This window comes from Trichogramma pretiosum, unplaced genomic scaffold (genome assembly GCF_000599845.2).
Source record: "Trichogramma pretiosum strain Unisexual culture from Peru unplaced genomic scaffold, Tpre_2.0 scaffold35, whole genome shotgun sequence".
Lineage (NCBI taxonomy): Eukaryota > Metazoa > Arthropoda > Insecta > Hymenoptera > Trichogrammatidae > Trichogramma > Trichogramma pretiosum.
This window is the reverse complement of record NW_019640943.1, coordinates 1,207,735-1,224,556: the sequence shown is the minus strand read 5'-3', so window position 1 is coordinate 1,224,556 and position 16,822 is coordinate 1,207,735. Positions and strand designations below refer to the sequence as shown.

Here is a 16,822-nt window from a genome sequence, read left to right as displayed (position 1 = left end):
GTATTCCACATAATTGACAAAATATATTGGATTTATTTTAAACCAAAAACAAAGCTATCTAAATTTCTCTATTTGATTTCTCTGAGCTACAGATATTTCACAATAAATATCTTTTTTTTTATTTCAGAGATCTATTTGTCTCGCGTGAGCAATTTTTGACAATTCATTATTTTAAAAAATATTTTACATATCGTTGCATTTTAAACTATTTGATCAGCATATTTCATTACTTATTACAATATAAATCCCACATAAGTCATCACATATACGTCATACGCTTCATTTCATCCATACTGTTAGAGTATTGGATGAATATTTGTTCGAATAAAGATTTTTTTTTTATATATAATGTTGAAAATGTGTTACATCTACTTAGACTAAAACTGTTTATAATACAAAATTGTAAAAAATAAGCAAAAAAAGCAGCAACGTAAAAATTCATTAAACTTTTTTTGCATCTAATAAATCGGTTCATACAAATGCGAAATAAGACTCTTTCGATTCGTCCAAGATTATTTGATTCTAGATATAGAGTTGAAATATGAAAAACCTAATAAGAATATAAAACCTAACAACCTTCCGTCAATCTTGAATGAACCAATGCTAAATCGAGTCTGTACAAACCAGTTGATTTTTCGTTATTATATTATTCATAACTTATAGTTTAAAAACACGAAGCACGATTACGAAAAATAATTTTCTCATGTGCCTCTCACAGGAAACATATAATATAGTTTTAACAATAATTCTGAAAGCAACCCTTGCTTTCTTGATAAATGATTTATATCTAAGACAAAAAAAATAATTTTTAAAGAGTAACGCCAATTTCGTAATATATATAAAGCTAGGAGAAAAATGACTTTTCAAACCTTAATGTTCATTATACATTAATATAAAAATATTTCGTTATTTTTTTTTTGTAATGTATACTATACAACACAATTATGTTAGTAATTAAAAAAAAGTAGTTTTTACCTTAAACGTATAATAAGTTTCATAGTTTTTTTCTTATATGATTTGTGGAGACTGATTTAAAATAAGTTAAAAAGATAGTTTGGTAATTCCTGCGCGACATTGCTTTGGGCCATAATCTTCGTCTTATACAGAGTCAAATTGCAAAATCATGTGGTCTTTGTGCTTCGACAAGGAAAAAAATAAACGACCGCGAGAAAACATTTCATTTGTTAAAACTAAAGTCAGTTTTTTTGTAAAAGAAAAAATACTCGTGATTTTTTTTTCAATAATCCGTTAAAACGTAAAACGATAAATGATTACTTTTAATAGATATACTCGTTGATTCATTAATGATTATTTCGAACAGCTGCTAATAGTTAAGTAACATGATCATTACTAAAGCAGTTAAATAAATACGATGCCAGAGATTCTAGGTCGTCTGGTTTCATTATTTGATTAATATTTAATTTGATTGTTATCTAAATATAATTTTCGCGATTGATTTACACGAGTTATTTAATTGTTTATAAGTAAATAATACCGATATATAGAACGCGACAAACAATCTATATAGAAATCTTTTTTGTACTTTTTAAATATTGCTATAATTATCAAATCAATGATTTTCCCATCGTCTTCTAATATGAATTATTTAAAATAAATGTAAATGATATATTACTTTGGAATGTTTAAGAATTAAATTCAATTCATGCAAAAAAACTACCTCATCTCCAAAGTTTTCATTGGCAAAAAAAATGGATTAAATTGCGAAAAAGCGCATAGGACACATATTTACAAGGGTTTCGAGGAGACGCGTGTGCAATTTCACTCTGCATAAAACATTTCAAGTTTGTTGCTCGAGACATTCATACTACGAAAAGAAGCCGTGACTTATTATTTAGGTTGGATCGTTTTTAGATAATAATTACTTGTGTAGTCAAGAAAAGAAACGTTTAGTTCGATCTTGTAAAACGTAAATTTTCTCAAAATGTGAATAATTTACAAACATATACATTGGTATAAAAAGCATGCTTTACAAGTAATAAATCTGAATTACTCCTCTCTTAATTTTGTTCATCGTTTTAAGATCACAATATAAACACTATAAAAATAAAGAAGGTTTCAAATGTCCCATGACATCCAACCTAAACTACTTTAAATTTGTCTCGATCAATAACTGGAGTGTTGTTTTTTTCTTTCAATAAAATTATTAGGAAGAACAACATTCTTCATTACTTTTTTCCAGGAAGTATTAAACTTATACGCTAAACAAATATAACCCGATATCACAATACAATAGGCACCGTCGAAAAAGGTACCTGTGCACCTCACTTGAAATTTCGTTCAACATCTACATAACACTACACATTACAGTTTAAAAAAAAAGTATTAAAATAAAGGTAGGTTATCAGAGGTAAGAGCTTCATGATGTTTTGGTAAGCACAACTTCTCGGTGCAAGAAAGTTTAAAAGTTCGTAGTACTACTACTGCGATTGACTTTTTTGCCAATTGCTCTAGACGACGTTCTTGTGGGCGTCGGCCTTAGCCTATAACCGCTCGTGTTGAAAGATGCCAACGGAGCACCGATGGCAATTGGATTACCGTTCAACGTGACCACCATGTTGGGTGCTATGGTGTTAATACATTTTGCTGCCTCTTCGAGTTGTTTCGATAGAATTTCGTTTTTTAGACGCTCAGCGTTCAACTCACGACGTAATTGGGCTTTGGTTTTGTTGCCATTAGGACTGAGTACTCTGTGTTGCATTAGACTCACAGCTGATGGACGCATTTCTGGGTTTGGATGAATCATCAACTGAAAGATACGGATCACGTTAGAGTTTTGATCAAGTAGAGGTAATCGATTGACAGAAAAAAAATCGAATTATTTAATAGGAAGATTTGATTAAAATCTAAAATGTATGTGTAGTAAAGGAAAGTTCATATTGATGATATACAATTTAAGAGACTTTTCAGAAATAATTAACGCATACCTTTAACAACTCGTTGAACTCTCGGCTGTACTGTGGTAATTCTTGAAGTTTTCCTTCTCTGATGTCGTGCCATTCCTGCCCGTTTTTAGGTAACGGACCACCACCGGCTGCTTCGTACATAGTCAACCCCAGGGCGAATATATCGGCCTTGGTCAGGTGTGTGAAATCCTCCCGTAGAATTTCTGTCGGTAGATACCTACAGTCACCTTCTTCGACTTGTGGATTGTTAATTGACGTGACGTGTCCCAGATCACCAATTTTATAAGTTATCTCTTCCTCAGTCTCTTCTTCATCGAAGCCGTCGTCGGCAGAGTCATAATTCACGCGCAGCTGACTTTTTTCACGTGATATGAAAATGTTTCCCGGCTTTATGTCCATGTGCACTGTAAGGTACAGATTTATAAGAACTGATTTTCAAACATTATTACATTTTATATTCATAGAAAATATTGACTTACCCAACTGTAGACTGTGAATGTATCTTAGACCCTCCGCAATGTGTAAAAGTAACTGTCTTAATTCTCCTTCCGAAAAACTTCTGTTCTCTTTTCTTAGTTTTGCGATGGTATCTGCCAAACTGCCACCATTACAATACTCATTTTGAATTATCATATGATTGTCCTCAGCCCAGGCTGAATAGTACCTCACAACATGCTGATGCTTGCCTAGTACTGCATGTGCATACACTTCATTTAGGGCATTTTTTTCGTTAACACTACCTGCCACTGGTTTGATGCTTTTCTTGATGGCATAATTACACCCATCAAGCCTATGCGTACATTTGAAAACTGAACCAAAAGATCCAGTGCCAAGGAGTTCAAGTTCTAAAAATTCTTTGTAATAGCGTGATATATTTGACTCTTGTAAAGCTACTCGTTTAGTTGGATGCTCTACTTCTGATTCCTCAGATTCTTCTGAGTCTCCTAATTCAGAGTCTATCTTACGTACTATTTTGTCAGGTGATCTGAAAGTACATGAAATGTTAATTAAAACTTTTTGTTCATCAATTATCTATTTACATAAATAGATGAATAAAATAAAATATATTTACCCAATTAAATTCCGCTTGGACCTCGTTCTTTTCCTGGCTGTAAGAAGCATTCCATTAGGAGTGAACGGATTTATATTTACTGCAGGCTTTTCTGGATGTTTATAATAGCCTGATGGTATAGGCTTTGGTTTGTCTGTATTGTGAAATAGTCTGGAACATTTCGTTGGTATGGGTGTGTGCATAGTGCTCTTTTCCATGAGGGTTTTGGGTGTAGCCGGTGAGTCGAAAAGCCTCAAAGCTCTGACCCTTTTATATGGTGGACTACAGGCCATTTTAGGTTGTGATTCTTCATGATTTGAAGATTTGATTTCTATGGGACCTACACACAATAGTTAATACTATGAATATTTCACTTTACACAGAGGATTATCATCAATTGTATTTAATATTAAGAACGCATTCACAACGAATTTATAAAAAAGATCGTACGAAAAGAGATTATTTTAGCGATCACTTTTCACAAATTATGCATTCACTCTGGTGCCACAATTTTTCATCAACTTAAACCATAAATACCATCCATATGGATAAAACTATAAGCTCATTTAATGAGTCACTTCTTTATCAACTTATAGCATAGCTAAACAGAAGAAATGATAGTTCACTCATTCATCACAATTTAAAAGTAAAAAAAAATAAATAGATAACACAACTAACTCAAGTGTCGTTTCTTTCTGGCCATCTCTTTTCCAGGTGTGCGTGTGTATGTAATTAAATTCGCGTCACGACATTCGCAACGTATTTACAATAGGTAGGCGTACGATTGTGCAACACTTTTTTAAATGTCTCGAGAGCGCTCGCGTTTCATTGGTCCTGCCCCGTTCTTTTTTTTCGAATATTGCAAGATTGAAAAAAGGCCAGCAGCAAGCAGAGCTTTTTATCGGGCCTCGCGTTAACGCGTTAACATAATTTTGAGTCATTATCTAAAAATACTCGAGCGATGAGACACCGCGAGTGTCTCCGAATTCGTCGTCCGAGCTTCGACGTGGTTTCTTCTTCTTTTCGAAACGTCACATTCGCTCTGGTTGTATATACAAAAAAGAAGATATCGCGGAGGTAACGACATGATCGACCATGTAGCATAATAACGTAGTAAAATCGTAACGTATTTTTATCACCGTACGATATAGACAGATAGAGAGAGAGAGGGAAGAAAGCAAAATGACAGCTTGACAGTATTTTCGACTGATTAGGCAGTATTTCGAGTGTTTATATCAACCACACGCGTTGCAAAAGTCGCGACCCTATTTTTAATAATATATAATATATAATATAGCTCGACTAAAAAATAAATGTAAATATTGACCGGACGGCACACACACACACACACATACAGGCGAGAGGACACACGACCGATACCGTATTTTTCGTAGAAAAAAAATCAACAACGAAATATTATACATAAAATGTGTACGTGTAGCATAAGCATATTTATACAAGCGCAGCAGCGTTGCTTTGGACGCTTCGCGAATGTACAACAATACGAGGGTTTTTCAGCCATTACCAAGGGGGAGCAGAGGCATAAGCTACATGTATGCGTGTGTGTGTGTGTGTGTGTGTGTGTGTGTGTGTGAAATAAGTCGCATGCGGCGGATCTACACACATACTTATATGCGCGTCACTCGAACGCGAAAAAGTCAATAGACCCGAAATAAGCACGACATTGTTGCTTGTTTTTATTTTTTTATTTTGCGTCCATGCACGATGCGTTATATGCGGCAACGACAACAGAATTTTTATCGCACATATCGTCAAGATAAAACTCGCACGCCGCACACAGCAGTGGCAACACAGACACACACACACACACACGCGCGCGCGCGTCACACCACATACAGACACCACACACATACGTACGCACACACAATACGTGCTCCACAATTAATATATACAAATAATGTAAGCGTTTTTCGAAAAATATTTTTACCTGAACAGACGGTCGGCCTGGGCAGTATGAGCTCCTCGTCGTCGCTGAGATCCATCGAGCCGTCGAACTCGAGCCTCCTCGGCTGCAGCACCAGGGACGTGCTCGAGGCGAACGAGGACGAGGCCATCTCGTCGTCGGCCGAGGACGTGTCCAGGAGATCGCCGCAGCCGGAGCTGCTGCCCGTCGTGGCGTCCAGCTTGCTGCTGCTGTTGTCTACGACCAGCAGACACCGATGGTCTTCCTGGTGATGCTGTTGTCTATATCGCTCTTGTTGTTGTTGCTGTTGTTGTTCTTGTTGTTGTTGTTGTTGCTGCAGTGCAACAACGTCTTCCTCCGGTATAACAGCTGCTCTGACTCCATCGTTCGCTCGAGTTATACTGTTATTACTGCTACTGCTACGGTCTTTGCCACCGATGATGCTGCTGCCGGTGCCGCTGCTCAGACTGCTGTGACTACTACTACTACTATGACTGTGACTGTTGTTGTTGTTGTTGTTGTTGTTGACTGCGTAGTGGTGATTATGACTGTTTTGAAGCCGATGACGCGGCTGCTGCTGCTCGAGCGGCGTGAGCCGATGGTGGTAGTGGCGATGCTGATGATTGATCGCCGTCACGATGCTGTCGCGCTGCATTTCCGCGGATTTTTTTTTGTTTTCCGTCCTTTTTGTTTGTTTGTTTCTCCCACTCCTTTCTCTCCCTCTCGCTCTCTCGTTTCGTTGTTTATCACTATTTGTTTTTATCTCCTTTGTATTGTTTATTATTAATGTTTATCCGCGACGCGGCCTCATGCTATCCGTAATGCGAACGACGAAGCCGTACCACCTCTTTCTGCGCAATGCCCAGCTGCGTAAGGAGATGCAGGCAGTGGCACTCATCTAGACCAGCGTTAACGTAGCAAACCCACGCGGAGACCGGATGACGATGATGCGTTACTATATGCGCCCTTGTGCACACGGACGCATACACACACAGACACGCACACACTGAGCTAAAAGGGGTTGTTCGCCGGCGGTGAGAGAGAGAGCGATGATGCACTTCTGCTAACGAGAGAGAAACTACTAGATGCGCTACACTTTTTCTCTTCTTCTTGTATCGTACACCGTATACAAAACGAGCACTGCACACTGTGTATAATTTTTTTTTTTTTTCAACTTTTTTTACTTTTTTTTTGTATGAAACTCACAACAAATAACAACTTGAAAAAGATCACACAATTATATCATCTTATTCTTTTTCTTCTTCTTCTTGGCTCACGTATATCGGTATATTGTAAAAAGATATCCGATATACGTTATTGTATAGATAAAAAAAAAACAAAAAAAAATCTATCAAAACACTCTTGTATCAATCGATTCTTCTTCTTTTCTCCGGAGTTACAAAAAAAAACTGCGAGAGCCGTGCTGCGTGCGTTGTGTTGCCTTCCTCTCGCGATCGCGTACAGTAGTAGTACAGTAGCGTGTGAGAAGGGGGGGTAGGTAGTAGTAGTATATAGGCTGCGAGGATATATCGCCCAGCCGCAGCGCTATATGTATGCGTATAGTAGCAGTGAAGCAGCGATGAACGTATTATTTATTTATATTTATCATCGACGAGAGGGTGGATGTCGTCACTGATAAAACACAACACACACACACACTGAGACACTTTTCGATCGACGATATATAAATCGATATAAAAACGCTGCCTTTTTTATACTATGTTACCACACACTTTTTCCTTCTTTCTTTCTTTGCTTCGAACTTTGTTGTATCACTCACAAGGACACCGAACGAGTGGGGGGCTAGGTTGATCGGTTCGAGATATATTTATTCATAAAAAACAAAATAAATATATCGCGTTAACACGTTGTTTTTTTTTGCTTGTTTTTTGTTATGTACAAAATATTAAAATAAAACGTATAAAATAGTTCCAAATTGTTTCTCTTGCTTTTGTGTATATATATACATGTACCCCGTGCGTGTACACAAAATTATTATTATTTATCTATCGTGTTATAATGTTGGGTATATTGGGACGCCGCGCGCGCACTACACGTTCGTCGGCGAATCTCGTACTGCTGGGCCGCAGCAGCAGCGCAAGCAAGCAAGCTGTGCCTCGTACATAACTTTTATAATACAAGCAGAGAGAGCATCGGGTTTTCAGCAACAGCAGCTTGTGTAGTAGTAGTAGTAGTAGTAAGGCCGATATATACGTATGCTATACGCGCGTGCACACAAGAATAATTTCAACGTGCTGTTCGTGCGGTAGTACACACGCACACGCATATAGACACAGACAGGATCGCCGCCGCCGCCGCTGCGGCTGCTCCAGTCTATTCAATGGATATAGCGGTAGCGGCGGCTGCCGGTGCGAAAGCGGACCAATCGGGCGCCGGGGTTTGAAAAATTTCGACGGTTACAACTATATACTGTATACGAAGTAGGTAGTGGGTATATCCGAGCGGCGAGCTTGTGTGTGTGTGTGTGTGTGCGTATATGCTGCCTGCTCGACGCTGCTGCTGCCACTTTTCTTTGTATATACATGTATTATAAAATGTGTGTTGCAAATGGCCGGTAGTAACTCGTGCGCTGCTGCATATGTAGCTGCCTTATTCACCCCACCCCTTCTTGCAGCAGCCGCAGCGGCACACGGGTTAATACGTCTCGAAAGTTTCTTCCCCCTTTTTCTTTTTCTTTTTTTTTTATATTTTCTTCAATCTTCCTCATGGTCGAAAAATATTATACATTAACGTTGGAGCTGTATAAGGCGGTCCGACGATGCGGTCGAACATTTCGGAAACATCGCGTCAGCATCGATACACTTGTGTATTCTTTTCTCTCTTTCTTCTTGTGTGCGGGCCGGGCCGCGCATATATATACGGATGACGACGATGATCATTGCGGACGATGACGACATCGTCGAGGGCTATTATATAGTAGAAGATTCGCATCGTGATAAAATTCGCAAAATTCGTCTCGTCGCGCGTGGCCCTGATTTCCACGAAAAGCGTCGTGTCATTGCACAAAATTCCGGCGAACGAGCGCGCGCCGCCGACTTTCGGTTGCACGAGAAATGCAGCGTGAGGCACAGGGGTTGTTGCAACGTGCGCGCCGCTGCTGCAAAGGGTCATCGAAGAGACGGCCGCGCCGCATACTTACGCACATACACACATATAATAATATTTATAATATGTGTATCGCGCCGGTAGTATATGAGCGTGTGAAAGTCCGTTACACACATGCGCGCGTGCAAGCGCCGCTGCAGTGCAGTTTTATTATTATACGAGAGAGAGAGATAGATGAACGGGGCATGTGTATCGCCATATATCGCGTTGAGGTCATCTGTTGCTTTTCCGCCGGCTGCCGAGCCAAATATAAATTTGAATAAAGGATGTACGCGCACGCCGGTCATTTATGAGCGCACGTGGTCAGCTACTCGCGGAAGTATTGGATTTAAAAAAAAAAATCCGCGCCCCTCGCGGGTCGATGATCGACATGCGCGTGATAAATTTGTTAATTGGGTAGGTACTTATATCGCTCGTATAGATCGCTTCTATGATTTCTGTTACCCTCCTCCAGCGAGATATAACGATCCAATCGAACATTTTTGAATTTCAAAATGCTGGCGCGCGATCGCGATACGAGTCCAGTGCATCATGCTTGCAGCAGCACGACACGCCGCGCTGACATATATTTTTCTTTCATTAACGTCTCGTTGCAAATGATAGTACGGGAAAATCCGACAGCAGCAGCAGCAGCAGCAGATCTCCCGTCGTCATCGCGCTAATAATACGATGTGTAGCATCGTTCATGTGCTACAATATACTTATCCCAAAAAGCGGCACGCAGCCGCCGCGCGACTGGGAATAACCGTTAAAAACTCCGATCCGAGTCTGTATTCTATGCCCGCAGCAGTAGCAGCTACCCACCACGTGCGCTAGATAGCCGAGAATATATAAAGTTCGTCCTACATCCGTGTGTTAAGTATAGGATAAATGCCATATAGAAGCAGGTCTGCGCCTGCGCGCGCCCTTGTAGTATAATCCCCCCCTTGCCATAGTTCCTCCGCGAATACTATCCTATTCAAAAACATGAAAATATACGAGTCATACATTACGAGGCGTTGCGTTCGTAATCGATGATAATGATATTCGTTTCGCGTCGCGACTTGTTCAATGTAGCTTCTTCTTCTTTGTTGGGACTCTACGCCGTTATAATCTTATATTTAAGTTACGATGTACGAATACAAGGAGCTTACTCATTTTCAAAGTGACTCTGTCTATTTACACATTCGAACTCGGTTTTTTTTTTTTTTTTAAACAAGCTCTGTGCGCGAGGGAGGAGACTTGCATCAGGATGATTCCTTTTGGTGTGTAGTATACATAGCTATTTAAATGCCTGGTGCAGTGTGTGTATTTTTGACACGAAAACATCACGCCCACTATTACACATATCCAAGCTGCGAAGACTTCACAGCACTATAAATACATGAAGAACCTCTAATGGTTGTGTATAGGACTTATTATAGACACACCACTCGACGAGCGTCTAATCAATGGTGTAGTTGTTTATAAATACAACACACAAGCACAAACGTCTATCACACCGATGATGATGATCCGTCGATGCGGCTTTAACGAACTCACACGCGCTCGTCTCGTTATAAATTCCGTTTCTTTCTTCTTTTTCTTCTTCCTATTTTATCACCGTACGTCAGATACGTATCCGCGCATCTGCTGCACCTTGCGCGCAGCTTTTTTTTTTTTAACTCGAACGTTTCTCGCGTGTTAATACATATATTTTTTTTTCATTTTGGTCAGGTGAAGGGACGAAAGCGCAGCTGACGCCCGGATTTTTGTACTTTTATTTGTCTGCTGCTGTTGCTGTTGCTGCACTCTCTGCGCGCGTGCTGCAGCGCTTGCAGGCTTTAATTTGGTTTTTTTAGTGGTGGTGGTGGTGGTGGTAGGCAAGCTGCGCGCGGGCCGAGTTTTGTAACCGATTTTTCGGGGCCAATTATATCGGACGATTCGAGCGTTCGAACAATCCTTTTATCGGTACTTAATTTATCGCAGCCGTTGAAAGTGCAATTTAATTCGATCCGCGGTTAACGCTGGGGCATTGTATCACGATATAGGGGAAGCTCGTAAAAGTCACGTTTGCCTATGCATACATCATCGCGATTACAAGGAGGAAAAAAAAATCTGTCTCCGTAACTGTTACATCGTCGCGTAATCTTACTCAATGACGCTTCGTACTTACTTATGTTGCGCGAGTATAAGTGCGTGAGTATATCAAACGAAACTCCATATATGGGCACGCGCGCCTCCCCCACGAGCTTTTGTGTATAGTGTCCCACATTTGTGTATTTGTGTATTATTATGAACGCGAGAGACACGAAAATATATCCATATACCGAAAAGCGCAGGAAAAAACAGGTTCTCGTAATAATTCTCCGCGCCTCGTTCTTTTAACTATTTTCGAGGCCAAAGCCTATACACTATATAATATCGGCATCATTGTGTGCTGTTTTATTTTTTTTTACGAAATCTTTTTACAGCGATGCTGATGTGTGTAGCGCTGCGCGGCACACACGTGTTCTCTCTCCTCCTCCTCGTACTCCTCTCGATCTTCTTTCTTCTTATACACACACACACATCTCGAATAATACGCAGATTTTTTTTTTTTACTACACGCGTTTGTACGGCGTGGTCGTGTCGCTTCCGAGAAATCGTACTACAATATTTATATGTGCCGGCCTTTACGCACGTAGTAAAAAGGAGAAGGAGAGCGAAAACGTGGCTCGTATGGTACGCTCGTTCTCTTATTTAAAAAGTGTACGCAGCATCCGAATACACACGCTTCTCTCTCTGCGAATATTTTGAGCTTCGCAGATCGCTACTTTAATATGCTCGTACTCGTTTCGTATTAAATTTGAGAATCAATTTTTTTTTCACTCCCCCTTCGAGCGATATCCCAGAAAAATGCGCCACTATCGGATTCTTCTTGGAATACAACGACGCGTGGAAAAAATCGCCTTTTCGGCGACGCGCGCAAAAATAAAAAAATAAAACATAACCGAAATAATTTTTGACATTTTTGTCGCACATTCGGTGTTCGTATATACGATGTACTCAAAGGTCGACGAGGACTTTCACCTCTATACCGCGGACGCATTAGCGTCGAACCGATAAGTATTTAGCGCGTGTTTCAAACAAAGCAGCTCGCGAGCGATGTTCGCCAAAAAAATACCGTATATACCTAAGTAACGTCTTGAGAGAAAAAAATTGGCAATAATACTTGAAACGCGCGTGTGTGTGTGTGTACCAAGGAAAAAATGTACCACATGAGTGTGCGTGGGGACTCGCCTACATTATACAATGTGTGCGTGCGTGTATAGGTACGCCACCCCAACAACGCGCAGCAACGTCTTGAAAGATATCTTCCAAGGAGGGAGGCAAATATAATAATAAAAAGGGCCTAAACAGCAGCTGCAACCTGCGCCTTTCAATACTTATACACGCGCGTATAAAACGCGTCTGTACATACGTTACACACGTATATATTTCTTTCTTGCCTTCTCTTTTTCGTTTTCTTAATTTTTTTTTCTTCTTCAAGACGTATATTGTATGCGTGCGTGCGTAGAAAGCCAAGATCTCTCGCGAGCAGCAGTAGCAGCAGCACAAAACGCGCACAGACGTTGTCTCTCTCTCCCCCTTGATAAAATTCAGAAGACGCCTTGGATTTTTATATGAATACATATCGTCGCCCCAGCGCAGGAAGGTATCTATTTCCAAGCTGTAGCAAGAAGGATACTTACTCGCGCGCAGAGGCAAAAAGGTATCTAACTCGAGCGCAGCGGCAAAAAGGTATCTAATTCGAGCGAGAAGCAAAAAAGTAGCTTATTCAAACGAAGTGGCAAGAAAGTTTTGACGCGCTGAATTTAGGTTGGCAACGGAGCCGTAAATGATAAAATTTTGTTTTGTATTAGAGCAAAAAAGAGGAAAAACATTTGAGCTAGTGTAATGAGTTTCATCTATTTGAAATGCGAGCAAACAAATCAATCTCGCCGCGATTTCGACTCAATATGCCTCTTATGGAGAACTTTCTATGTTCTGAGAGGAGTAGAAGTTATCGGCTTTACATATAGCTTTGAATTAAACGTTGAATGTTGAATGTTGAAACAAAATTTTATCATTTACGGCTCCGTTGCCAACCTAAATTCAGCGCGTCAAAACTTTCTTGCCACTTCGTTTGAATAAGCTACTTTTTTGCTTCTCGCTCGAATTAGATACCTTTTTGCCGCTGCGCTCGAGTTAGATACCTTTTTGCCTCTGCGCACGAGTAAGTATCCTTCTTGCTGCAGCTTGGAAATAGATACCTTCCTGCGCTGGGGCGACGATATACAGTACCGAGAAAGAAAGATTGATTCTTTGTTGGGATTTTTAAATGCGCTACTAGCCGAGAGCCATTGACACGCTGCTTTGTACTGTATACGCTATACGCACTTTATATAAAAGATCGTATGTCATATGTACATACGCTCGAATATAATGCAGAGAATCGGAGCACATGCCCGGCGATAAGCGAGTTTTGCGAGACTCCGGCAGAAAATCGCGGCGCTTGGTACTTCCGCGATGGGATTTTTTAAATACTCGACCGATTTGCGATATTTCCGTTTTGTTACTTTTTTTCAAAGGGTTTTTTTTGGTTTCGAAATGACAGAGAGATGAAAAAAGTGGTTTTTTTCTTACAAACTAAGTTTTATTATCTAATATTTACAGTTAATATTTACAATTCATAACTCCCTACATTGTATAAATCTAAAACATCAAGTTAACAGTTTTGTACAACTGACATGGAAAATATCATGATCCTTTATACTTTTCGTCTACAATATAATGATACTTTATACATTTCGTCTTCACTACTTAAATCGCTTCGATTCACCGAGAATCCGCAAACCAGAATGGAAGTTGGAAATTTTCAATCCTTTCTTCCAATTCGAATTTGGGCTTCGGTCTCGATTAGACTCAATTGAACTTATGACTACGACTTATATGCTAACTTATACCGCGAGCAACTTATCCACATCCGCGTCGAGACGCGGGAACGATAGGCCGCGGTTACGTTTTTCAAAAAATGTCGTCATATACCCACACTTATCCCTGGTAGGTGTGTTCACCAGTAACCTCGAGAAGCGATGAAACTAAACGAGATTATGTTGCTTTTTTTAGATTTTTTTTGGTGTCGATTGTACGCGTTAGTATCAGGCCTAGTTGCTATTGTAGTTGAGAAAAAAGTTTGCAGAATTGAAGTACGATAAACTATCTATAGCTTTGCGATGAAAAACAATGTTGTGTATGTGAACGAAACAGAAATTAAGTTAAGAATAATTGTTGAAAGTAATAACAATGCCTAATGCTCACGGTATGATGTACAATGCACCTTGTGATTTTTTCAAAAAAATATATAAAAAAAAAAATAAATCTCTTCGAAATCTATACATATAACTAGACCTTAATACTAATTTGATAGCCCCCTTGACTGGTTCCTAGCAGTAAGGGGGCATCGAATAAAGTTTTCACGATGTAGATTTTCGCGATTTCTTTTTTTTAGGTTTAACATCTTCCACTTCATCTTGTGCTTCTGGCTCAACAGACTCCTGTTCAACAGACTCTGCTTCAACTTCTTCAATGGTCCTCTTTTTGTTCTTCTTCTTTTTCTTTTTTTCTTTCTCTTCCTTAGCTGGTACCTTAGAAGCAGCTTCCTCAATAGCTTCTTGCATCACGTCAATATTTTTCTTAGGGATGTCCCCTGTTTCGTAAAATTTCAATCTGTCTTCAACTTGCTGGCGTAATTTGTCACCAAAAACGTTAACTGGATTTTCGGAGAAACAATCAATTCTGGATGCTATCGAACATTTGTTGGCCAAATATCTCGAAATGCGACCCTTATTTTTTGTGCCTGCGCGTCCAATAAATGTAGAGTGGAAAAGAAGTCCATACTTTGGAGTATTTCCACGAGTCTTGAGTGCTCTGAACAAAGCTTTCTCAGCACCTGTTTATATACAATTAAAGATTTATAAATTGTTTATTAGTTATGACTATTCAATTAAACTAGAGATTAAATACTAACCAAGAATTTGTACAGTAGATGCTGGGTATTTAGCTAAATTAGTCAAAGAACCAGCGTGAGCAATAAGTCTAGCTCCTACTTGATCGCCAATCAATGTAGCCAAGTTTGGTGCTACACCAGTCATTTTTGATTTAAGATATTCAGCGATCTCTTTCCTATATTCAGCAAGATCAATGACACGACTAGCAAACATATCAATGTTAATGAGATCAATGGGGCTAATATCCATGCCCATGGATGATTTTGATGCATCAATTATTGCTTTGGCTTTTCCTGTATCCATAATAATTTCTTCTAAAGCTTCTAATTTTTCATCAGTCAATTCTTTTCTATTTTTAAGGAGCTGGACTACTTTGGCGTACATCAAATTGTCTGGGACAATTTTAACCAACTCTGGGAAATGATAACCATACCATTCTCTAAAAACAAAACATCATTGTTAATAAAAGTACATTTTAGGAAATAAATTGTATAATGTTACTGGCTTTGAATTTTTACCTGATGCGCATACTGAAAGTGTTGACATCCTTATCTAATTGATCGAGTAAAGCGATACTTTGAATGATCATGTTGTCAACACGATGAACGTTGAACTTGACTTTGGCTCTGGAGTAACTGTGTCCCAGACCAAGCTGCGCAATGCCAGCGCTCTTGGCTGTGAAACCCTTTACCAAATTGGCAAAGTGCGCACGAATGCCTCTGATTATTTCTGGTATGGCACCAGTGTGGTCGCACTTAATTTTCAGTGCCTCTGTGATGCTGGCACCTAGCTTGGGTTCTGCTACACCCAATGTCGTCTTCTTCTTCTTCGTTATATTCGTGTCCAAGAACAATTGCAAGTCCTCGGGCACTACGCCCTCGGACACGCTGTTGATGTTCTCCAGAGCGGTCACGGCCGTTTTGAAGGGCGAAAAACTGATCAATTTCACGATCTGATTGAATCGAGAGACATCGGTGACCGAGGCCTCGACCTGGGGCAGCAGCACGCCGACCTCCTCGAATTCTCGCACGGAGAACAAGCCGTAGCCAGCGGCGTGCTCGTAGAGTACCATTAGTTTCGACTGCAAAAAAGCCATCGTAAAATTAATAATTAATTCATCATAGTTGTCTATGTAATTTTAAATAACTCTCGCGTAATGTAATCATCATTTTTTGTAAAGCCGATCGCACGCGCCGACCACGTGAGCGGTAGGGTTATGTTCTCGTAAACTTTTGACAATTTTTCAACGAACAACAGCGATTACAAAACTCCCACAGTATCGTATAAATAACTATTAGAATCTCATGAAAAACTCACCATTTTGTTGATTTATTTATCCTATAGCTTAAAGAGATATAAAAAAATAATCCTTATAGCAACGTGGTTCTCGCGCGCCACGTCCGCTACACACATGTGTTTAATTTCGAGCCTGTGTATCTATCGATGCGTAGGCGGCCGAACACGAGCGCGGAGAAAAACAGAAAGAGAGAGAGCATTCACACGCGCTGTAGCACGAGGAGATTCAGGACAGGCACACCGGCGGACTCATCATAGCGCAGCGCCGTGAAGTGTGAACTCGTGAAAACATCAGCTGCAGGGTAAAGATTTCGTTTTTCTATTTCAGCAGATTGTATCACACATTATTGAACGATTTGACTGTGTCAACTTTTGCTGTGTATAATAGCAATCATCGAAGAATTTTTGATTTTCAATCAATAGGAATTTTTATCAGTGCTAAAAGTAGCTGCGAGTGAATACATGAGATGCTTGGGTGGGAAAACAAATTAATCGCGAAGTAAGACTGTAT

At 39.8% G+C, this 16,822-nt stretch overlaps 2 protein-coding genes across 2 annotated transcripts; both read right to left on the bottom strand.

Annotated features, from left to right (window-relative positions):
* Positions 1–12: 12 nt before the first annotated feature.
* On the bottom strand, positions 13–7,980 carry LOC106653551 (wee1-like protein kinase 1-A). Its single transcript, XM_014373042.2, has 5 exons — positions 5,924–7,980; positions 3,997–4,315; positions 3,404–3,909; positions 2,946–3,328; positions 13–2,767 (listed from the first exon to the last, which is right to left on the bottom strand). The coding sequence occupies exons 1-5, from the start codon at positions 6,552–6,554 to the stop codon at positions 2,420–2,422; spliced, it is 2,187 nt and encodes a 728-aa protein (XP_014228528.1). The 5' UTR covers positions 6,555–7,980; the 3' UTR covers positions 13–2,419.
* A 5,711-nt stretch (positions 7,981–13,691) lies between these two features.
* On the bottom strand, positions 13,692–16,514 carry LOC106653438 (nucleolar protein 56-like). Its single transcript, XM_014372879.2, has 4 exons — positions 16,333–16,514; positions 15,534–16,096; positions 15,036–15,454; positions 13,692–14,957 (listed from the first exon to the last, which is right to left on the bottom strand). Exons 1-4 carry the CDS (start codon positions 16,333–16,335, stop codon positions 14,482–14,484), a joined length of 1,461 nt encoding a protein of 486 aa, XP_014228365.2. The 5' UTR covers positions 16,336–16,514; the 3' UTR covers positions 13,692–14,481.
* Positions 16,515–16,822: the final 308 nt, after the last annotated feature.

What these genes read in the sequence shown, in the direction of transcription:
- LOC106653551 (XM_014373042.2), bottom strand. Translation starts at nt 6,554, where the DNA reads ATGCAGCGCGACAGCATCGTGACGGCGATCAATCATCAGCATCGCCAC. An exon ending in CAGGCCGACCGTCTGTTCAG is followed by an intron (nt 4,316 to 5,923) that starts GTAAAAATATTT and finishes TATTGTGTGTAG; the next exon opens with GTCCCATAGAAATCAAATCT. An exon ending in TCCAAGCGGAATTTAATTGG is followed by an intron (nt 3,910 to 3,996) that starts GTAAATATATTT and finishes ATGTACTTTCAG; the next exon opens with ATCACCTGACAAAATAGTAC.
- LOC106653438 (XM_014372879.2), bottom strand. An exon ending in ACTTTCAGTATGCGCATCAG is followed by an intron (nt 15,455 to 15,533) that starts GTAAAAATTCAA and finishes TTTTGTTTTTAG; the next exon opens with AGAATGGTATGGTTATCATT. An exon ending in ATCTACTGTACAAATTCTTG is followed by an intron (nt 14,958 to 15,035) that starts GTTAGTATTTAA and finishes GTATATAAACAG; the next exon opens with GTGCTGAGAAAGCTTTGTTC.